Source organism: Mya arenaria, chromosome 13 (genome assembly GCF_026914265.1).
Source record: "Mya arenaria isolate MELC-2E11 chromosome 13, ASM2691426v1".
Lineage (NCBI taxonomy): Eukaryota > Metazoa > Mollusca > Bivalvia > Myida > Myidae > Mya > Mya arenaria.
The window spans coordinates 20,231,820-20,256,962 of record NC_069134.1 but is presented as its reverse complement, the minus strand read 5'-3'; the positions used below and the strand labels follow the sequence as shown (position 1 = coordinate 20,256,962).

Below are 25,143 nucleotides of genomic sequence, written 5' to 3'. Positions count from 1 at the left end.
AAGTTGTCCTTTTAAAGATGATGATTAAAGAAGATAAACTGAGCTGTTAAAATGGATTTTAATTTGAGCTTCATAAATGTCTTTTCTTAAAGATTGACTTTGCTACTGTGATGGGGATATTACACAAGTATACAGCCTATAGTGCTTATTCAACCAATACATGTATACAGAGTGTGGTATCTTCACATAAGGGAGAGTAATAGAAAATGTCCAAAGATGATGTGATCACGAGTTGTGTATACAGCTGATTATAAACACAAAGGAAAAAAACGCTATAAATAGACAAACAGATGCTTGGTTTTATATTCAGTGTGTAACTGAAGCTGAAAACTTAAATTAGAAATAAATTTAAGTTGAAAATGTTTCAGTGAAAACCCATGATTTACAATATTTGTTCGATTCAGAAATAGCACTTGCTGAATAAAATAAGCAAACAGGAATATATACAAAATATTGGCTCAAAAATCGGCTAAAGCTAACCACAATATGGTTATAGCCGCCCGGTATACAGTCTGGAGCAAACCTTGATTAATCATACTTACCTGGTACAGGGGATACCGTGATCATGAAGGCGGTTCCCCCAGGAAGAGGCCCTCCCATTGCACTTCGGTTGGGCTGACGCCTGCGATAGCCACAAATGTTGGTTACTCGGGTACGTAATTTATTGGTGTGGGGACTGCGTTCGCGCTGTCCCTGAATAATTAACAATCTTAGGAAAGTAAAATTTAAAAAAGCCTTGCAAACATTCTTTGTATGACTAGAACATTATAGAAACAATCATAACAGACATAATAGAGTTCATTTTTGAGATTAAATAGTGCCTCAAAAGTAATATGTTATTAAGTGTTAAAAATGATTGGTTATATTTTTGATTATATATGGATTCTGATTGTACTTGACTCTCCATTTGTAGCTCACCTGAGCACAAACTACTCAAGATGAGCTATTGTGGTCGGCCGATGCCCAGCATCAGTCATCAACAATAAAAAAATTATTGCTTTAAAACAACTGAATTGCTTGATCTTTTTTTATAAAACTTTATTCAGATGTTCCTTGGGTGGTGCCCTATCAAAATGAATATCATGGAAAACTCTGGTAGCCATGGCAACAGAAAGGAAAAACTTAAAAAATATTCTTAACAAGAAAACGGAAGACCTTAAGCTAAGATGTTTGATGTGAACCATTCTCTAGTGCTCCTCTACCAAGATTGTTCAAATTAGGCTCTTGAGTCAAAATTGGCCACGCCGTTGGGATCAGTTGTTTTACATAAAGATATATGGGGAAATCTTCTTTTCCGAGACAGCTGGGCCCACACCCTTGATAATTGGTATGTAGCATCATATTGTATATCTGTACCTGCATTGTTTAAATTATGCCCCTTATGTCAAGACTGGTCGCGCCCCTGAGTTATTGTTATTATAATTATTATTATTATTATTTATTATCATTATTGTTATTATTATTATTATTATTATTATTATTATTATTATTATTATTATTACATGTCACCTGGGAGAAGGATTAAATTATTTGTTATAATTGGTACCAAATGTCACTCATTTGTTTTAAAAAGCACTGAGGCGTGGGCAAGCATGTATGAAGGCATTTAGGGCACGGAAAAACCTAATATATTCATTATAATGATGAGGATTAAAGGACGTAACAGAGCTATTTAAATGGACATAGGTCGAGTCCTTACTTTGATATTACACAAGTATAAAGCCTATAATGCTTGTTCAAACACAACATGTATTCAGAGTGTGGTATCTTCACATAAGGGAGAGTAATAGAAAATGTCTAAAGATGATGTGATCACGAGTTGTGTGTACAGCTGTTTACAAACACAAAGATAACAACCACATGCTATAAATAGACAAACGGAGGCTTGATCTTTATATATGCATGTATATATATATATATATTGAGTGTAATTCAAGCTGAACTGTTTAATGAATAATAAATTTAAGTGACATTTGTATTAGTGAAAACAATGATTTTTGATATATATCCGATTCAGAAATAGCACTTGCTGAATAAAATATGCAAACAGGAATATATACAAAATATTGGCACAAGAATCGGCTAAAGCTAACCACAATATGGTTAAAGCGGCCCGGTATACAGTCTGGAGCAAACCTTATTTAATCATACTTACCTGGTACAGGGGATACCGTGATCATGAAGGCGGTTCCCCCAGGAAGAGGCCCTCCCATTGCACTTCGGTTGGGCTGACGCCTGCGATAGCCACAAATGTTGGTTACTCGGGTACGTAATTTATTGGTGTGGGGACTGCGTTCGCGCTGTCCCTGAATAATTAACAATCTTAGGAAAGTAAAATTTAAAAAAGCCTTGCAAACATTCTTTGTATGACTAGAACATTATAGAAACAATCATAACAGACATAATAGAGTTCATTTTTGAGATTAAATAGTGCCTCAAAAGTAATATGTTATTAAGTGTTAAAAATGATTGGTTATATTTTTGATTATATATGGATTCTGATTGTACTTGACTCTCCATTTGTAGCTCACCTGAGCACAAACTACTCAAGATGAGCTATTGTGGTCGGCCGATGCCCAGCATCAGTCATCAACAATAAAAAAATTATTGCTTTAAAACAACTGAATTGCTTGATCTTTTTTTATAAAACTTTATTCAGATGTTCCTTGGGTGGTGCCCTATCAAAATGAATATCATGGAAAACTCTGGTAGCCATGGCAACAGAAAGGAAAAACTTAAAAAATATTCTTAACAAGAAAACGGAAGACCTTAAGCTAAGATGTTTGATGTGAACCATTCTCTAGTGCTCCTCTACCAAGATTGTTCAAATTAGGCTCTTGAGTCAAAATTGACCACGCCATTGGGATCAGTTGTTTTACATAAAGATATATGGGGAAATCTTCTTTTCCGAGACAGCTGGGCCCACACCCTTGATAATTGGTATGTAGCATCATATTGTATATCTGTACCTGCATTGTTTAAATTATGCCCCTTATGTCAAGACTGGTCGCGCCCCTGAGTTATTGTTATTATAATTATTATTATTATTATTTATTATCATTATTGTTATTATTATTATTATTATTATTATTATTATTATTATTATTACATGTCACCTGGGAGAAGGATTAAATTATTTGTTATAATTGGTACCAAATGTCACTCATTTGTTTTAAAAAGCACTGAGGCGTGGGCAAGCATGTATGAAGGCATTTAGGGCACGGAAAAACCTAATATATTCATTATAATGATGAGGATTAAAGGACGTAACAGAGCTATTTAAATGGACATAGGTCCAGTCCTTACTTTGATATTGCACAAGTATAAAGCCTATAATGCTTGTTCAAACACAACATGTATTCAGAGTGTAATATCATCACATAAGGGAGAGTAATAGAAAATGTCTAAAGATGATGTGATCACGAGTTGTGTGTACAGCTGTTTACAAACACAAAGATAACAACCACATGCTATAAATAGACAAACGGAGGCTTGATCTTTATATATGCATGTATATATATATATATAGTGTAATTCAAGCTGAACTGTTTAATGAATAATAAATTTAAGTGACATTTGTATTAGTGAAAACAATGATTTTTAATATATATCCGATTCAGAAATGGCACTTGCTGAATAAAATATGCAAACAGGAATATATACAAAATATTGGCACAAGAATCGGCTAAAGCTAACCACAATATGGTTAAAGCGGCCCGGTATACAGTCTGGAGCAAACCTTAATTAATCATACTTACCTGGTACAGGGGATACCGTGATCATGAAGGCGGTTCCCCCAGGAAGAGGCCCTCCCATTGCACTTCGGTTGGGCTGACGCCTGCGATAGCCACAAATGTTGGTTACTCGGGTACGTAATTTATTGGTGTGGGGACTGCGTTCGCGCTGTCCCTGAATAATTAACAATCTTAGGAAAGAAAAATTAAAAAAAGCCTTGCAAACATTCTTTGTATGACTAGAACATTATAGAAACAATCATAACAGACATAATAGAGTTCATTTTTGAGATTAAATAGTGCCTCAAAAGTAATATGTTACTAAGTGTTTATTGGTTCGCGCTGTCCCTGAAAAATTAACAATCTTAGGAAAGAAAAATTTAAATATGCCTGGCACAAATTCTTTGTAGGATGAAACATAAATGATAACAGACATAATTAAAGAGCCTACAGCCTAGTGTTGCACTTTAAAAGGGCCTCACTCACTTGCCCCAAAAGCAATGTTTCTTAACCTTAGAAATTATATATTCTGATTATATATGGATTGTACTTTTACTTAAATTTCCATTTGTAGCTCACCAGAGCACAAATAATTTGAGGTGAGCTATTGTGATAGGTCTATGGATGGCGTCCGATGTCAACAATTGCTTTATAAAACATCTCCTAAATTGCTTAGACTATTTTGATGAAACTTCACTTGGATGTTCCTTGGGTCCCTTTCAAAATTGTTCAAAGCAATGAATTCCTCGCAGAACTCTGGTAAACTATACAAAACACCTTCTTGACAACAACCGTAAGGCCTTGAGCTTTGATATTTGATGTGTTACATTTTCTTGTACTCCTCTACAAATGTTGTTCAAATTTAAGCCCGTTGTTCACTTATTTACATAAAGATATATGGGGAAATCTTCTCTGAAACAGCTGGGCACTTACCCTTGATATTTGGTATGTAGCATTATATTGTGTTTCTCCAAAAATTATTCTTGTCTGAAACAACTGGGTCTAGACCTTTTTATATTCTCTGTTTAGCATTATGTAGTAGTCCTCTATCAAGTGTGTTCAAATTGTGACCCTAGGGTCAAGCTGGCCCCACCCGGGGGGTCACAAGTTGACTGTAGACTTTTATAAGAAAAACTACTGCAATGAAATTTGGACCATGATTGTGTTCAGCTTTGCAAACAAATACCAATATTGACTTTTGACTTAAGTGTCTTATTTTTCAAGCTATAGCATTGAAATTTGGACTTTGTGTTTAGTTTTAAAAACAAACATCAAGCTAACATCAAGCTAAGATATTGGGTGTGTAGCATTGTCGATTGGTCCTCTAGTAATGTTTAAATTATGCCTCTTGGTTCAAAATTGACCGTATCCTGAGGGTCACTTGTGTTTCATAGAGATATAAAGGACAAAAATAATAATCTGAAACTGAAAGGCTTAGAGATAAGATATTGGTGCGTAACATTGTCTAGTTGTCAACTACAAATATTGTTCAAATTATAACTAAAGGATCCAAAATATGCCTGTCCCGTGTTCGCATACATAGTTTTACATAGACATATATATGAAGAACTTTGTGAAATTTCTTAATCTGAAAGGCTTATAGCTTAGATATTTGGTGTGTAAAACTTCTAAAGTCTTCCTCTTCAAGAATTGTTCAAATAATGCCCCTAGGGTCAAAATTGGCCCTGCCCTTGGGCTAAGGAGAATGTCTTATCTGAAACTAAAATGCCTAGGGCTAATCTATTTGGTGTGTGACATTCATGGTATTCACTTTTTTGAATGATTGTAACTTTGTAAGTTATAATTACTAGATAAATATAATGGAAAATAGAAACAATAAAGTAAACCCCATTCAATTTTGCACATAAGGTCAAGGTCACACTTAGTGTTTATTCACAATGGATTGCTGCATATAAGGACACAGAGTATAGGTTGTCGTGTCCAGGCTGTTACTATTTATTGTATGGATATATTTTAAAATGACTTGCCACATGTGTTCGACATACCAAGACGACGTGTCGCGTGCAAGACCTGTGTCCCTATCTCTAAGGTCAAGGTCAAACTTAGTGTTTATTCACAATGGAATGCTGCATATAAGGACAGAGTATTGGTTGTCGTGTCCGGGCTTTAACTTTCTCTTGTATGGACAGATTTTAAAATGACTTGGCACATGTGTTCTACATACCACGACGATGTGTAACTTGCAAGACCTGTGTCCCTACCTCAAAGGTCAAGGTCACACATAGGTGTCTATTCACAAATGAATGCTGCATATAAGGACACAGAGTATTGGTTGTCGTGTCCTGGCTGTAACTTTCCCTTGTATGGACAGATTTTAAAATAACTTGCCACATGTGTTTGACATACCAAGGTGACATGTCCCATGCATGACCCATGTCCCTACCTCTAAGGTGAAAGATACACTTAGTGTTTATTCATGAAAGAATGCTGAATATAAGGACATAAGAGTGGGCGGTATTTTTTTTATGTTCAGCGGCAATTTAAAATAACTTGCCATATGTGTTTGACACGTAAAGGCAAGATCAACTTTTCATGTACTTACCTTGTTCATAGGTCAATGTCACATTCGTGGGCATTCGTCACATACTGTGACAGCTCTTGTTTTTAATGTAAACATAACTTAGCATTTATTAGGGAAATGGGAATCTTATTTTGAAACTGAATGCTTGAAAATTTGCTTTCATACAAAGTCATCACAAATGAAACTAAATGATTTGACTAAAATGCAATTTTTGATCTATTTAATGATTTGATCTTTTCAAACTGTCTACTTTTGCTACATGAACTTCGAGAAAATTCACACAACAATTAATTGATTAAAAACTACCGCTAAAATTCTTTACCATAATTGAAATAATCTGACAGATCACACTGACTTGGTCTTCATAACAACCAGACCCCCATCTACAAGCCAATCAGACTGATCTCTGATAGTGAAAGTGATACCATAAAACAAACTGAAAACTTGTTTTGAAAAATGTTTTGCATCCACTGTTAATCAACATTTGTTTTGTTCACACTTTGATCTTTCCAATATTTCAAAGATAGTGACCAGTGTAATTTGGTCAAATTTATTCATGCACTGTTTTGTTTAACTTGGAACAATTATATGCATAAATCACAGTTAATTGATAAGTTGAACAGAAAATCTAGTGAATGATAAACTTATCTTGGAGAACTATTTCATCACAAGCAATTTTGCTCCAAAGTTGTTGTTTTTCATGTCATAAGTAGTCAGTGTGTGTATACCATCTGATAATTTCATCATAAATGCTACGTTGGAAGGCAATATTTTGCTTAAAATGAAAAATTAAATCAAAAATAACTTTTCTTTAACTACACCATTTTAAATGAAACAAAGGGCAGCCTATGCCACTTAAGGAGCCCCGCCTAAGTTTAATTACCGGAATTTGATAAGGTGATTAGTTTCATCAAAGTGTCGAAGTGTTTATAGAAACAAAACTCTCAATCAAACTCTGGTAAAAGAGCGAAGATGAGGCTCCGTAAACAACGTAGACTGCGCTATGTTTCAATTAAAAGGGTGAAGAAATAGGAAAGATATATTTGTTTAAAGTCTTCATTCAAAGCAAAATGTTGTCTTCCGACGTAGCATTTATGACGCAATATATACTAAAGGCCAAAAGTCTTGTCCGGTCTACAAAAACTACAATATCCAAAAGTCTTGTCCGGTCTACAAAATCTTCAATATCTGTTTTGTTTTTTATCGCACACTCATGAATTTGGTATCAATGAAAAGAGGACATTGATATGCATTCAATGAAAAATATTTTTTGGAATTTGAGCCAGTACTGCCGGTACAGTAATGTGTTGAAGATTGGCATAGGGGATTTGCAAGGCTCAAATGAAAACCATACCCAACACGACTTTTGGCCATTAGTATATATATATAGTGGTATACACACACTGGTAGTGGTACAAGTTTTCATCCAAATTATCATTGTTAACATGATATTTCAGCCCAGTGTGTCATACGTGTATTGAGTCAAAAACTAGGTTACTAGGTCAAATATTAAGACAAAATTTTGTGTTAAAGTTTCTTACCAGGTATTCCTTTAAAAAATTCAAAAGTGTTTATCCAATCTTCTAGAAACTCGATATATTTAGGACCAGGGTAAATATGGGTCATCTTGATTAAAAAATCAAGTCAGACCGGTGAGAATATGTATCTTCAGCAGTTACTTTTTTCTGTATAAACATACATCCTGCTGCAAAATTGTGTTTATCTAAATGATAGATCCGGCTTTAATGCAGTTTTAGCATTAGCCCTTTGTTTTCAAATATGTTTTCCTATGACAGCCATGCCATAAAATTTAATTTTAACTCTGCAATAGTTTGATGCGACAGTTACATTTTACAGATTATTTTAGAAAGATATTAATATAATTTGGAAATATTTTAATGTAATATTCAAATTCTTTTTCAGTATTCAGTAGCCCAAGACTTAAAGGCCATACTCAACGCAGTTGTCAGCAGTACTGACCAGTGTCTGTACACCCTGGACGATTTGTGGGTGTTTACCAAGGTCAAGGACTTTCTGACTGTCCACTGTCAGGTAGCGGTGAGTTGTGTAGTTATTACTGAACAATAAATAGTCTATTTCACACAGTGGTCAGCAGTACTGACCAGTGTTTGTACACTGTTTACCAAGGTCAAGGACTTTCTGACTGTCAACTGTTAATCAGCGGTGAGTTGTGTAGTTACTCCATGCAGTGGTCAGCAATACTGACCAGGTATTGTACACTTGGACAATATGTGGGTGTTTACCAAGTTCAAGTTCACTATCTGGTAGTCATGGTGATTTGTTTAGATACACAGTGGTCAGCAGTACTGACCAGTGTCTGTACACCCAGGACAATCTGATGGTGTTTACCAAGCTCAAGTACTTCTAGAGCTGTTTATACCCAGAAAGCACTCAAAAGTGATTCATATTATCGTACAGCTGTCCTCACAATCATACATGCCAGCTCCCCCGGCAGGGGGAAAAATCCCCTGAAATTTCGATCCATCCCCCGGTCTCCCGGCGGGAGATAAAAATCCCTTGGAATTTAAAAAAAAAAAAAATTTTTTTTTTAGAAATTTTACATCAGGCAATAATGACAAAGTGAAGCCACAGTATGTGAGTGTAACTGAATGTACAAATCCACAAGGATGAAATGCCAAAAGGAAACTTTTACAACAAGTGATCAATTACTTTGTAGTAATTATCAAAGGCAAAGAAATATTACTATTTTGGAAGGAAGAAATTAATAATATTTATTCTATTCTCTTATTGTCTGAAAGTCATCAAAGCTGATAGAATTAAGCACAAGTTTTTAAAAGACTTCGGAGGAAGGTAAATTTAATTTAATTGTCTCAAAAACATATTTTTGCAATGACATATTTTGTTCTGTAAGTGCATTACAGTATGACATGACAGTGTATCATAAAAATATGATAAATCATGACATAAAATAATTCTGTATAATGAAAAAGTTAGGTTTTCAAAGCAAACTAAATGTGAATACATTTTTTCGTACTCGCGTCTAAAAATACTTTAATATTTCGCCAACTTAGACCTGCTAAAAAAATCCCCCTGAATACAACCAAAATCCCCCTGAATTTTCAGCCTTTTGAACAAATCCCCCTGAATGGTCTCCAGAAAATATGGCATGTTTTTGACAATTGAAATAAGTATGTATAAGCAAAATAAATAAAAACAAATTTTGAATAGATATTTTTACTTGTACACACTTTGATTACATGATTAACCAAATGGCACATACTTTACAAAATATTCATAAAACTATTTGGTATAATAACCTTTTTCAAAGTTTACACTTTACATATAAGTAGTCCACATTACTTTTACAGATTCAGATCCCTATAGTATTTGAGGCACATCTGGATAGCCTTTTTTGGTGAAAAAATTGGTTTAAAGCCAAGTTCTGTCTCCGCCTTTTTCCTGCTAAAGAACAAATCCATGTTGATGTATCTCACACTGTATGATTCTGCGGGCAAACTGATTTTGTAGACAGGGGAGATAACCCATGCAATCCATTCTGCAAACAGGAGGCTGTAGTACACTAAATTGTATGGTAGTTTGAATGTTGACAATTGGTGGCCTCTAGCCTCCAAGAAAGGTTTCATGAAGTTAAACGTGTTTTGGACTGGTGTATCGTCAGGGACATAGTAAAACTGACCTCCCAAGTTAGGATTCTCTTGAAGTGCCTTGTCTAAAAGAAAGTGTTCTCAAGATTTAGTCATGATGATATATGATGTACATGGAATTAGAATAATTATGTGACTCAGTGTACTGTACAGTAGGTTGTGAAATATTTCAAGAGTTTAATGTTCAAAAATTTACATTCAAGGATCAGGTGGTGAATTTAAATCCTAGGAAAATACAAGATAATATAATTTTACTGATATCTCCTTATGGTAAGATAATGGTATAAACATATTAAAACACACAGAAGTGGCCAAAACCAAAAACTACAAAGGACCTAGCAAAATTTAATCAATCCACAGTATTAAACTACTTTCAAACATTTATTTTAAATTTTTGTGAATCATTTCTCTGTGGAAGGAAATATTATGAGTAATGTTCATGAGTCAATCTCTTTCAGGAACATGCTGTCCTTACTTTTTAAACAACCAGTATAAATTCTTTAAAATACCATTTTGTCCTTACCAGCACATGTGAAAGCCCATGCAGTGTTGCCTACATACACTGGCTGGAACCGAGCGGTGCCTGGACCGACCTGATTCAGTATGCCCCCTGCCTGTTGTGCGTTTTTCAACCCACTGGTTACATAGTAGGGGTCCCCCTCTCCATACATTACATTAGCGCGCAAGGAAAGGGTCAGCAGTGTACCACCGGAAATAAGAAAAATGGCTGCTAGAGATGTTGATAACTATGCTTGCCTTAGTGTCATTAATATTGATTGTCTTACAAATAAAAGTGTGTAATCATTAGAAATCACGAATTTTTGAGTGCTGAAAAAGGGGATATAAAAATAACTTTCACTTGTTTTGTTGACCCTATGGTTTAATGTTTTTAGTTACATGGCATCAAGATTGTTATGAACCAGATCAGTCATATTTCAAATTGTTCTTATTCACTCACCATTCTGTGTTCTGGCTCCATTTGCCTTGAGGATCTCCTGTTCTGCCAGGTGCTTGGTCTCCGGGTAACCAGGAAACAGGAAGTGCCTGGGTGTGGTTACGCTGGCCTCACATCCATTGATGATGTCATCGTAACCAATAACAACATCTACTGTGCTGCAGAATATCAGTCTTGATACATTGTTGGCCAGGCAGGCTTCGATGACGCAGTTTGTACCTGTTAAATACAATTATTTCTTTTTCGAATCTTAGATTGATATGATATTTACCTAAAACTTCAATGTATGTATGCACAAAATTATATTAATGTTAAATGGCTCATAAACAGATACAAGGTTTGTATATCTTCAAAGATCAACTGTGAAAAATCCAGGGGTGGTTTCTGCTGCTGTTGCTTTTGATTTCAAATGTATTTAGAGAACTGACCTTTTACATTGACCCAGTGCATGCCCTTAAGATCTGGAAATGTTCCGAAGCTGATTTTTCCGGCTATATGGTAGACAGTATGGACCCCAGCCAGGGCCTCATTCAGCAGCTCAGTGTTTGTGATGCACCCCTGGTAGCACCTCACGGGCTTCACAGGCTTATAATCTGACAGAAAAATACTCACAAGATGAGATTATGGGAGGTTTTATAAACAAGAAAAACATCTTTTTTATCTCTTTCAAAGCCATTGTAAAAATAAACTGTTTCAAGGAAAAAACAGACTATGAGTGAGAATTTCTGAAGATGTTAATTAGGACCTGAACCATCATCACTCACCCAGCAAGTTAGAAAATGGCTGTAGGTCAAGGACACTGATGTGATGTACATCTGGCACCCGGGTGTGGAGCAGACTGACCAAATGTTGACCTAGGAATCCCGCCCCTCCTGTCACCAACACCCGGCACCCTGGGGATTCCTTCGTTGGTTCGATTTCAGGACCAGCATTGTCAAAGGGTGTGATTTTACTCCTCTCCTTGCCCTTGTTACTCACAACCCATCCCTCCTTGTTGGGATGCTTGATAGAGTCCCTTGTGATGTTGCCTACACTTTTTACCTCGTTTAAATGGAGATTTGTTTTTAAACAAAACTGTCCTTTCTTGGTTACACCTATTTCTTGAACTAAGGTTTGTTTCTTCACTAGGGTTGGTTGGTCGAATATTTTGCATGATTCCTCTCTTAGCTTTAAAGTTGGAGAATTTGTAGGTGAATCTGTTGGACTAGATTCACCAGGTTTGAAGGGACCACTCCTTTCTTTCAGAGGCTGTGCAAAACCTGTCTTTCGCTCTCTATGGATTGATGGTTCAGAAGAAATAAAATAGTAAGAACGCAAACAACTTTTAGATCAATCAATTTTATGAGGAATTTTATATGTCCTCGTTCTGCTTGTCCTACAGTGTTGCAAATTTGAATATCATAAGAACAATAGAATGTATGGCTTTGCCTTTAAGAATGTGGTTATTTTAGTGTGTTTTTTTGTGTGTGTTTTTATTAGGAATGGCAACGAGTACCCTAGTACATGAGTACTCGATCAATCATCCGAGTACCAAATCACTACTCGAGTACGCGAAAAAAATAAGTATTTTATATAAATTCACCAAATCCACAATTTAAAGACTTAAGTATAAGATCTGGCGCGTTTCCAAAATAACTAATTACGGTCCCTCAAATCCCTGCTGTGTACACAATTGACCTTAATACATTAATTGACAGTTGTTGTGAGAGTTGCAAACTGTCAAAAAAGGCCCAAATTTGCTAAATTGCACAGATGTCAATTAGTGAAGTTTTGATAGCGATGCATTTCCTACACAACTGTATTGTTCACGAATTAGAGACTTTACACCAATGGACGTTGACGAGCGAATTAGTAAGGACCATTACGAGCAATGATTTCTGAATGGGCGTATTTTTTGCAATGTTTGTCACAATTGATTGGTTGATACCTTAATTCATGAATTATGCATATTAATAAGGTAAACAGCAATATTTCAGTATGGAAACTGTCAGTTTAAATATTATTTCGTAGAGTAAACAGCAAAACAAATTTATGAATAATTTTTGTTGTTTGTAATTCTGAATGTTGTTCATTATTGAGTGTAGTATTGATCATCTAAACGCTCGAATAAAATCGGAGTATTACATTCCATTTATATTATAGTACATATGCATGTATAAAATGAAATGAAAAGGACAAATTAAAAGCATGAAACAACATTTCTTTTCTTTTTATTGATTTTTCTGTACACAATGGCAGTCTTATTTGAAGATGAAAATGGCCAATATTACGACCAACACATAAAGTATATGAACGATACATGCATACATGAACTTGTCTTTCACGAAAACCAATTCAAGTTATCCGAGTAATCGAGTACCCGAGTACTCGATCGGAAGATTGTCCGAGTACTCGAGTACCAATTTTACTACTCGTTGCCATCCCTAGTTTTTATACACTTCTTAGTAATTTATTATAAAGAATAAAGGAAATAAAACTATACCTTTTAGTTAATACTTTGCTCATATTGCCTTGAATATTCATCTTATAATATAGCCTTTTCACTTTCAACATCACACATTTTAAGACAAAACACTTGTTTGATTCCAAGATGCATATTGGTGTTTTATATACTCTTTCATGCAGCTAATAACTGTTGTTGTTGTAATCAGCTTATTTTCAGAGAAATCTGAGAATTAGATGTCTGCTTAGTACTTAGGCCAAGTACAAAATGTTGTTGCTCTAAATACCAGTTGTTTTATTTAATAATTTGCATCAATGCAACTACAGAGACTTACCAATAATAGATAGAAACAACATGAATCTAGTTTCACCACAACCAGTGATGCATGCATGTCACAACGTGGGGACAGCAGTCATTGGAAACAAAATGTCCACTCTGTTAAACCATTGAGATTTCATTCATCACAGTCTCAACAGCATTTTGGCTTCAACATTACTTCTTTGGCATATATATATAGCCTTATTGCAGCAGTTTAGGAGTGGACAGTGGGTAGACTTTGAGAGTGGGCAGACCTTGTGAGAGTGGGCAGACCTTGTTAGCGTGGGCAGATCTTGTAAGCGGGCAGACCTTGTGAGAGTGGGCAGACCTTGTGAGAGTGGGCAGACCTTGTGAGAGTGGGCAGACCTTGTGAGAGTGGGCAGACCTTGTGAGAGTGGGCAGACCTTGTAAGCGGGCAGACCTTGTGAGAGTGGGCAGATCTTTATAAACTCCTAAAACTCCTAAACAGATTGACACTGTTTTGCCATGCTCAGACTAAGCCAAGAAAGCAACAAGTCAAACAGTACTTAAAGAGGACACTATTCACATTAAACATTCATATTCTATTCTAATAGACAACTTCTGGCATTCAAATCTAGCTAATTCATGAATTCCCTATCATCATTTTGATATCTTTTTATACGCAAAAAGGAAAATAGATGATAACCACTTTGTTATATATTTGGCCATGATAATGGGTGTCAGTTTTTGCAGCCATCTCTGTAGGTGTCTTCCTCTAAACAGCTGATGACATTGTGCATCTGAAGGTGTGGAGATGTATTGATCAGAAACAGGGATACTTATGGCTTATTTTACAGCCACCAACCAGTTTGGATTTTGTTTCTGCTTATCTTTTTGTTTCTGAGACTTTGTCATTGTAAAATTTGCTGTTTATATCTAGCAAGGCTTTATGAACACCCTTTAATACAAATACAATTTTGTTAGATTTTTCACATCTAATTCATTGCCTTGGCTTTATTTTTCTTTAATGTATATACACAAAAGATCATTTTTTGCTCATCTGTTTTTTAAACAAATAAAATCTTGTATTGCTTTTTCCTAGGTGTCGTTGTCTGCAGCATCATAGTTGTTGGCTGTTTAAAAAAAAAACAACAGTTATATTGACCGTTTCTTCATAATCACTCAAGATTTTCAAATGAAACTTGTTGCCAGAGACAATATGAGCATGTAAAGCAAGGCTGATATTTTAATTATTTTTGAAATTTTAATTTCATCTTGGTTGACTGAAAGATGAGCCTTGTTGTTACTCTTTCGATATGCTACTCTAAAACTAAAAAAGGGAAGGATCAAAGGAAGAAAAAAATGGTTACCTGGAAGAGCTAAACTTTGTAAAGCATCTGCTTCTAGTGCTGGAGATCCCAAATTAAGTTTCTGGTTTGACTGGGGTAAACAGTCAGATGATACAAAACTGGTAGCAGTGGCTCCCTTGCTTCATACTTTGTGTAGTGGGAAATTCCTCATAACAAAGAGTACTCAGTAATGGGTATACCCAGAAAAGTTGGCACCTGTGTATACCATACTGGGTATGATAACGAACCAAACTTGTAAAGAACTATGGTATTGCGTCCTGATTACTATGTACATTACTCTATATTTTACACGCTACTCCCTACACTAATAATAACAACCAGAGGCTTTGATTGGAAATGAGTACATCATAAATTTATGTGTAATCCTTGATCACTAGTTCTGATAAAGATACCATAACATACATACAAATTTGAGTGAAAAAATGTCAGGAAAGTGAGTGTTTGTACTTGAATTGTATTATAGGAGCATGCAGACCATGCAAGGAAAGTGCTGTTGGTACGAGCCCTGAGCCTTATGGAGGGGGAGGGGCATGTGGTTGCCAGGGGTGACAGGAGGAACATGTATGAGGTAATAGTTAAGGAATGAATTGATGTCATTTTCGGGGTATGAACACAGCTGGGGTGGCTAAAGTGTGTGGAGTCTGAAGGACACCATGCATACTTTAACCAGCCCATCTGCATTCATATCACCGATAATGACATTAATTCCGCAATTCATTGCTTATATTTACACCAATAGCTCATTATTTCATTAAACAATTGTTAAAAAAATACTTCATTTCATTCAAGAAAACCTTTCAGTAATCCTTTCTCACCCATTCTGTAAATAGAACAACGCAACCGTAACTGGAGACAGTTTATCAAATGACGTCACAATGGCCCAGGAAAAGATCCTCTTGAAATCACTTTTTAATTGAAACACAAATGGCAACAATTCATTTAACATATCATAAATTACCACTTTCTAAAATGTTGATTTATTTTTACGGGACCTGCTGACACAATACAAACAAAAACAAGATAAAAAAAATTCTAATGTATATTGTTTTGCGATGATTCGCGATCCGAACATATCCAAAGATGTTGCGTTTATCGCAAGATAAACGCATTTGCGGAAAGGCAATTTATTTAAGGAATGGATGTTGAGGTGTAAAAATTAATGAATATATGTTACTGCCATGTATTGTATTGGTATAGTCTTTATTTTGTTGTTAAGCATATTATAAATATTTACATTACTGCTAAGCAACTATTAAGGACATGTAATGAGTTCATATTTAACTACTGTTATGTATTATTTAATTGATTTTTATAATCTATTTATGAAATGTGTAGGTGTCCTTTATATGAATTGACTACTGTTACATTAACTTAACAAAAGTGGATATGATTTTTAGACTATCTGCGCATGCGCGCAGGTAGTCTTAAGACCGCAAAATCCAAAGAACTACTTCTATTCATGTCGTTTTAACCCATTTTTTTGTCTCAATGCGCTCTATGTGTAGCAGAATGACGACGAAATCATAAAAATAGATTAGTTGTATTGCGGTCGGATTATGAGTTCTTGCTCGTTCGGCTTTTTCCGCGCTGTATTTCTGTATCCTGGCGTTTTATTTTTAGCAGTATATAACTATTTATAGATCCTTATATTTATCAGATTAATGTGGGTCAAAATAATGGAGGCTCTGGTAGGAAGGTAACATACTGATATTCACTCTTGAGTTTAGCCCAAGATGTTCTAGAAATTATTACCGACCGACCCCAAGTGTCTCATCGCCTGCTGGGTTTGTTATTATAACCTGGTGTGACCTTGAAGCATGCTTATTTGTAATGGTGTATTTTTTATATTACTTTTATGAGATATAAAACAAAAATGATTATCTGAAAGTCAAAATAATTGTATCTCAGGTTTCGCGTTGCTAATGCTTCAAATTCTATGATTTGCCTGCTATACAATAACAAAATACTATTCATTCTATCATTTTTAGGCGTATACTTTTCTAATAAGATGTTTTCATTTTTTGCGTAAAAGGTTCATTCCATCTACATTTATTTATCAATAAAACTTGAAAAAGCATGATCATATTCCCATTCTTAGAACAGACAATTTCCGATAAGGCCACACCAAATTAATAACTTGTTCATCGGATTTCCCGCACCTATTTCTTCAAGAAAGCAAAAAAAAATATTTTATTTTTTTATCACTTGCGCCCGCAACATCTAAAAAAAAATAGTTATTTTTTTACAAGCTATTTTGTTTAGTAGAATGTAGCCTTTTCCCTTATCACCGCGTTTTTCGATCGTAACAATTATCAAAGCACAGGCTCAATCATGCAGCCGCTCTAATTAGAGTCAATGCACGATATAGACCCAGATGCAAGCGTCTAGATGACCGAGACTAAAACACTTCCTGATTCTTGAAATTTACGTCAACAAATGACAATTCTACTACCATTTAAAGTTTGATTAAATTTTGGACAATTGTGTTTGTTTTAATTTGGCTCCCGCTAAAAGTAAACGTATATATACTGGGCAAGAGTTGCTGAATTTTATCGTGAATGACAGTGAATTTGGTTCGGACATGTTTGACGGGAATTCGGATGACCGTTACAGTGAAAAGACAGTTATCAATCGGTCATCTATACCTACTACACCTGTCCAGGTAAAAATTCAGGTGTGTATTTTAACTTCTTTGTTGTTTTGCTGTTAATATAGCAAATATGATGTATTTTTTTGTATTATTTGTTTCCTTTAAAAATACAAATTTTATGATTTATGCATGTTTTTTTTTATTTTGCTACAGATCAGAGTATAGTGTTTATTTAATTCATATGCAATGCATGTACATTAATAGAAAAATAAAGTTTGGCCAAGAAACGAGCACCACCTTTCTTGTGTTATCATCAAACTGTTTCAGTAATGCATACTACATGTACATTATACTACAATGAACATTTATGTATAATATTGCTTATTAAAATTTCAGATTCCTCCGACGCAGCGGATCATGAAATTCCTGTCCCCATGAGGCAACGATGGCGTGCTTGGGGTGGAGGCCTTGGTCGCCTATGAGTCAATGTTCGTGGACAGTAGGATGATGCTAAAAATTAACCTGACTCACATTCATGTGTGCTTCATGCAATCCCATGAGTTTTATCATTCACACAATGGATTGTGTATATTTTGTAAATATTAGTCAAAAAGGATAAAAAAAAATGGTGTCAGACTGTGTGATTGGAAAAGGTATTAATCACACTTTGTGTTGCGAATAAATGTTAGTAGATTTTTTAGATGTTCATGTGTATATTAAAACTATATATGGAAATCATTCAAGTGTTAAATATTTATGCTGATTGGTTTTTGTCTATGAAAAAATATTGCATATTCTTGTATTTTCTTGAAATATTTTTTTGCAATATATGAAAATTGAAACAATCAGTATTTGCAGTACAACATAAGTAAAAGTGCCTTTTGTATACATGTTTTATGTTTTCTATTACTTATCTAAATTTGAACAAGATGTCTAAAAAAATTAAGGAAAACCTGCAAGTTTAAAAAAGATAGGCGTTAAATTCTGAGAAAGCCTAAAATCAATCTGGTGCTGGCTGGAATTTTCTGTGACATATTTTCAGCTGAAATGGTTTACAATACGGTGTAGGTTTTTTGTAAATTCTTTTCTTCGAACTTCGATGGCTACCAAGGCCAATCGTGTAGTCAAAGCAAGAGTGATAGCTGTAGTTTATATTTGATTTCAAATGCCTATATTCATTTTGTGAGTTATTTTTCAAGTCACCTTGTCTAGTCATTTCCATGGCATGAGATATGACAATGTATTTTAATAGAGAATTATTTTTAACCAAGTTTTCCTAAGGAAAAGTGGAAAACCTAGTTAATAGATTTGGATATGCCATTGGGCAGGCAGGTGGCTGTGACCATTGGCGCTTGTGTCCAGGCTTAGCCATGCATAGGTTATTTTGAAAAAAAAAACTTTTCAAAAAGGTTTAAAAAACTGGAAAACTGTGGTTTGAGTTCTCTCATTTATGAAATAGTTTAAAGAAATACTTTTGTTTGATCTCAAATAGCATTTGTTTGATCTCAAAACTAATATTTGTATAGAATTATCTTTTAGTGTTATCATTCTTTCACTGGATGTTATCCTTGTACTGTTTACAATATCATTCTTTAGTTAATAAGTGAATAAAATGTGAGCAAAAGTGAGTTAAATGACTATATATATATTTGTTCGCTCTTCGCTCGCTCCTCTTTTTTGCTAAATGAAATACAAATATTTTTATTATTATTTCGCTTGCTCGCCCTATTATTTTTTGGAAAAAATCCGATGAACAAGTTATCAATTTGGTGTGGCCTAATCTAAAAATAGTTTCAACTACATTAACTGACCGATTTTCTAAAATAGTTTCTACATACATTAACTGACCACATGTTTGTCCTCACCGCGGGAAAACGACCACCTGATAAGCTCTGCATTTTGATAGGAATTATTGCTTAAGTTGCTCGTAAAAATAAAATCATTTTCCTTAAACAATTAAAACGTGTATGTTCATAAAACTTGCCTAACGTATGATATCTAATTAAAGCACCGAAAAACCTTTAGAAGCGATTGAAAGGGGCATGCATTGTAACTTTAAATACATGGGGATACGTCGACTGAAGTGATAAGCTGTGCATTTTGAATGGAATTATTGCTGATGTAGTTTGTAAAAAAAATGATTTTTCTTAAACAAAATGTGTATGTTCATAAAAGGAAATGATATATATGATGTATTGTATTTTCTTATTGTATGATATCTAATTAAAGCAACATAAAACCTTTAGAAATGATTGAAAGGGGCATGCATTGTAACATTACATACATGGGGATGGGGGATTACGACGATTGAAGTGACATTTACATAAACAAAATGATACTAGATGCCATAAAATAGATATAGATATGTTTGTTTCCTCGCCCAGTGTGGGCACAAATGCTCTAGGCCCTCGGCACATTTTTCATTTTTATCTATGTGCCCTTCACCCATTCCCATAGTTCAAATAAAATTTGCAACTCTCACATATTTGCCCGCAGATAGTCTTTCAGCGCCTCCCGCTTTGATTATGATTTTCTCTGTCAAGCCAAACATTTTGTTCAAATTTGGGACAAGTGTGAGTTGAAGTGCTTGGGAATTGGACAAAACCCTATAAGATCATAATTAGTTTTAACTGACCATTCAAATATTTACAACCCATACCATATTGTGATATTTGTGTAATGTGTTCGTAGTCTTGTGACATTGTATGTCTCTTGTTTAGTGTCTCTTTGGCATTGATGCCTATAACCAGGATCTTGATTAAAGATTAGGCCACTGCGCTTGTCCCTGTAGTTTCCACTGTGTCCATCATCTATTTTTTATTCTTCTATATTTCAGTTTCTGATGGGCACATCTAAACTGGAACAAACTGTCAAGAAAACTTTGGTGACAGAAACTGCCAAAACAAAATGTAAGTAATAGCGATTTACTTTTGTTGGCCATAACTCACATTATAAGCTTGTCTGTTTTCAAAGAAAAAACATCTCACATCTTGCAAGAGACAATGTCCACATGTAAAACAAGGGCAAAACTGACTTTATAAATTAAAGAATTATGCCCCTTGATTGACTGTGAAAACATGAATAGAAGAATGTTTGTGTTTGCTATTCAGTGCTCGCTCTTGTTGTAGGGGAATCTCTCTTTTGCAGTTCTTTAACAGATTCGACTGCCATTCTTTACAATTTGTCAGTACTCTGAATAGATAAATGATTTAATCTGTTCTTTACTATCATATTTACCGATTTTCCAGATAGTGAGAAGGGATGCCACTACCTGCACATTCTGGACGAACTCCATGCAACTCTGCCCTACAGCAAGCTGAAGAAAGAGGCTCTCATGTACTGTCTTAACCAGCTTGAGGCCCAGAGTGATGTAATACGGACCACACATGCACACTACCTACCATGCTCATAGCATTGGCTGACAATATAATATTACTGGTATACGGACCACACACAATCACTAAATAATGTGGTTAAAGTGCTTACTAAACATGTATTGTCAAATGGGGCATGCCACCTTCTGTGTTTATATTCTAAGAGACAATTTGACATCCGTTGCAAGAACCACTCAAATCCTTCCGTAATTGGCTAAAAAACTGGAAGTGTTTGAAGGTCTAGTAGCTGAAATGGACAGGCTATTTTGGCTTAAACTGGGTGTGTTTTGGATAAAGTTTGATATGTTGGTGTTTGCATTTTAAATGTAAAATCATTCATATTCGTGGGCATGATATTTCGTGGTTTTTCCAAAAAGTACAATTACTTGGTACTTAAATGAAGGAATTTCATTTTTTTAGTACATACAAATTGCATGGGCCACCCTAAATGGTCTGCAGAGTCATGATGTGCTGAACTCATGCTATCTGTTGTCTATTTCACGCAGTTTTCGATACTACAAATAAGCGCAGATACCCAGGTCAAATATCTCTTAATGTAAATTAAGTGTCTAATTAATGCACACACATCAAGGATATAAAATATTGCAGTCATTGAATGTAAATTAAACATATTTTGTAAACACAGTAAGGGTGTGTGATCTTCAATGAACAATAATAGAAGATACTAGGAGCTGCTCCATACAAATTAAAATCACCTACCTAATAGTTATCTTCAAGAAAAAAAAAATCAATAAATTATTATTTTACGTTCACTAGTGCAGCTTGGAATTTATTGATAAGATAATTGATAAATGCAACAAAGTTTTGAAGTGCCGATGCTCAAAAACACAAGGTTTATTATCAGCATATCTTACATGTTCCAGTGCAGGAGGATTAGATCATCAGCTCGTTTTAATGTTTCTGCAATGTCGTAAAAAGAACATCAAATGCAAGTCTGAATTTGTCTTAAATTTATTATCATTGAAGTTTAATAATATATTACATATTTATAGTAATATTAACAATGATTTAGATACTTACAAGTTTGGATAACGTGACCAGGTATATGTTATGTGAGTAAATAGATGAACCATACATATACCCTTTTACATTTGCAGTATAATTTAAGAATTAAAGGTCCAATTTTCGTTGGGATCTTAAATTAGTGGATAATCCAACTGAGACTATGAACGTTAATGGCACATATTAATGATTTCACAGTATTTGATTCACTTGAGTATGTTCATTTAAAACAATTTTAGGAGCTCTTATTTTGTCTGTATACAAAAAAATGCTATTGGGAGTTTTCCTTTTATCAAGAAAGGCCATTCAAGACGAGGATAATCATTTGTGGTTTAGAATTCTTCCCCTTCCTGTATCGCTGTATTTCTAACCTACCGTGCCTACTATTCACTTTGCATATTTCCAATGATGAAAATGAAAATATTCTTCTCAGTCTAAATGTGTGTATGTATATGTTCACTCTAGCAAGAGATTAATAATATTAGTCATTTAAGGATGAAAAATTCAGGATTTACATTTTGTTTAAAAACCATACCATACAGTAATTTCTGACTGCATACAATTTTTTGGTACCGAAAAACTTGCAGTTAACTGAGTATTCACTCTGAAATGTCTGAAGAACTTTTAGTTTTCCATATTATTTATTACTCCAGTATATCTGCAGTTTCATGATATGCCTTCAGGCTTTGTATAGTTTTAACAGACTTAAGTGAGATGATGATTTGTATATTTCAAGATAATTTGATATAATGGAACATTAAGGATTGTACGGATGCGCCGAGGAAACCATGCATTACTTATGAGAGGAATATTCTGTTTCTGTCACTCAAGTTATAAAAATGGGAATAAATATAAGAGTGAATTACTAATGTCTGATTTATACCAACACCAACCTGGCCATTCCCTGCGCTTATTTAGCTAAACAACAAAGAGCTTTGCATAATATGTATCATATGCACATATGCATGCAAATGTGCACATGTGTACTTTACATGTACATACTACATGTAAAACTAAATGTTTTTGGTTAATATGAATTAATAGATAGATATGAGTCTTTGCCTTATTATATAACCAAAATTTTGAAAAAATAGCATTTTCTTAAATATGTTTTTCACTACTGATAAAGCTGTTATGCAGAAATGTTTGATGATTAAAGTTAGAAAAAATGTATGTGTGTTTGCATGTAACGATTTAGTACTTTAAGGACTGATTGTTCAAAACTTTGTTAAAGTTAACAACGTGATTAACAACATCGTTGTTACCTTTTAAACATGAACTGTGTAATGATGTGCTCACATATTTAAATATAAACAACTACAGCTGAACCAGTTGTCTCAAATCTGGTTTGAAATGCTGCAGATCACAAGTGTATCTATTACTATTCCAGAGCAGTAATCATTTGTAGGTTTACAATGATGACGTTAATGTTGTTGTTAACTTTAACAAATTTCTGAACAATCCACCCATTGTTTCTGAAACCCTGTTTTCTTCAAAATCCAGACAAAGTAGCTAAACAATTGAAATACACATTATACACGTATGTTTAAGCTCGACTGTTTAACCCAAGGCTTTGTGTTAATGTTGGCATCGTCATTGTGTAAAACCGATAACTATGCTTAAAGGCCTTTAAACATATTAACTTGATTCACATGTTAACAATAAAAAGGGCGCATGAATAGCAGGTCCCATAACTCTGGGTAAAATTTATGTTTATACTCTTTAAATCAAACTGCTGGCATCAGATTGTCAGGGTTTTTTGCTTTAACTTCTGGTATGATATTTTAGGGTCTATACGTGCGTCTATTCTAGCTAATAAACGGGTATTTCCTTGTTAAAACAAATCAAATAGTGCATGTTGAGTTGCATAGCGCAGGATTATTATCCTTTTTTCTAGAAATTATACTAATGCAGGAATTTCTTGTGCAGGCATAAACTAGGCAGCCAGAATAAAATTTGTTAAAGTCATTAAAAGCTAGACAATCTTAATCTAAAATTTTAAGTAATACTTATTTGCCCATTGCCCATGATATGTTTTGCAGGCAATAACCATTAAAATGATTAAATAATGTACCAAATTGTTAAACATGACAGCATTAAAACAACACCCCTGTCTGTTTCCATGGCGACAGCTGTTTTAATGACCAAAATGGCCGCTGCAGGGATTCCGTAGGAAGGGAGATAAGTGATAAGACTCAGCTGCCTTTAATTCCCGGAACACTCGTAGGGAATCCTTCAGAGATATTACAAAGATTTTTTGTCCAGATAATTTAACTTGGCTGCCTGTGAAATGGTTTATGCCTATTTTATTACTTGGTTGCGTAATTATGTTATAAGGCCTGCTTTGTGCAGACAAAGTTTAAAACAAAACTTCATAGAGAACATGTATTGGCATTCTTTTGAATTAATGTGTTATTATAAACATATTACAGGTATTCTTCTTTGAAGCTCCTTGCGCTAGTTAATATATAGTTATTTAATTATCAACAAAGATCATGGTATTTTTTTTAAACCTTTGCAGGTATCGTAATTTTATATGAACTGTTAAAATGTGTGAATTGTTGATTAATTACATAATAGATTTTTAAGTCTAATTCATTCATTGATGTGTCAACTGTTTCCATGATCTTCAATAGTGAAGAAATATTTTGAATAGCTCTCAAGCTCATTTGCACATTACATTTCTTGGCATTACCCCTCCCACTTTGCTGTAATGTCCATTAGGAGAGAAGAGGGTGTTTTTAATGACACCTGTGTTTAAAAATACATAAGATTAGAAAGTCAGATGAAAAAAACACAATCATTATTTAAAGCTGCACTCTCACAGATTGAACGTTTTGACAACTTTTTTATTTTTTGTCTTGGAACGAGCCAATTTTTGCACAAATCCATGGAACCAGTGATACAAGACTGCTGACAAAAAAATTAGATCGCATATTTAAGTAAAACAATTGATGTTTTATGCATTTTTCTTAAACCTTTAGTAATGGTTCAGGCCATAAAACATTAGTTTTTGAACGGAAATATGAAAAATTACGATTTTATTTTTTGTTTGCAGATATTAACGCAAAATTTTGCTCTTTTCAAGACAAAAAATAAAAAAGTTATATCTGTGAGACTGCAGCTTTAGTATTACACTTATTGTTAGATTTTAACCAATTCCGACAATTCTGCATGTAAACTCTC

The 25,143-nt window shown here is 34.4% G+C and overlaps 1 protein-coding gene and 3 non-coding genes across 8 annotated transcripts in view; all 4 read left to right on the top strand.

The window, feature by feature from the left end:
* Nucleotides 1–23,331, top strand: part of LOC128212943 (CST complex subunit STN1-like) — a 30,535-nt gene extending 7,204 nt beyond the window's left edge. For all 5 annotated transcript variants that reach the window (XM_052918347.1, XM_052918350.1, XM_052918348.1 and 2 more), the window contains 4 exons: nt 8,200–8,334; nt 15,434–15,538; nt 20,397–20,469; nt 20,809–23,331. In XM_052918347.1, the coding sequence (XP_052774307.1) occupies nt 8,200–8,334; nt 15,434–15,538; nt 20,397–20,469; nt 20,809–20,972 (477 nt within the window). In that variant the 3' untranslated portion in view covers nt 20,973–23,331. The remainder of the gene's footprint in view (nt 1–8,199; nt 8,335–15,433; nt 15,539–20,396; nt 20,470–20,808) is intronic.
* LOC128215618 (U1 spliceosomal RNA) lies at nt 535–696 on the top strand. The gene has a single exon (XR_008258057.1). It is a non-coding gene; the product is annotated as a U1 spliceosomal RNA (small nuclear RNA).
* On the top strand, nt 2,148–2,309 carry LOC128215617 (U1 spliceosomal RNA). Its single transcript, XR_008258056.1, has one exon. It is a non-coding gene; the product is annotated as a U1 spliceosomal RNA (small nuclear RNA).
* On the top strand, nt 3,751–3,912 carry LOC128215607 (U1 spliceosomal RNA). Its single transcript, XR_008258047.1, has one exon. It is a non-coding gene; the product is annotated as a U1 spliceosomal RNA (small nuclear RNA).
* Nucleotides 23,332–25,143: the final 1,812 nt, after the last annotated feature.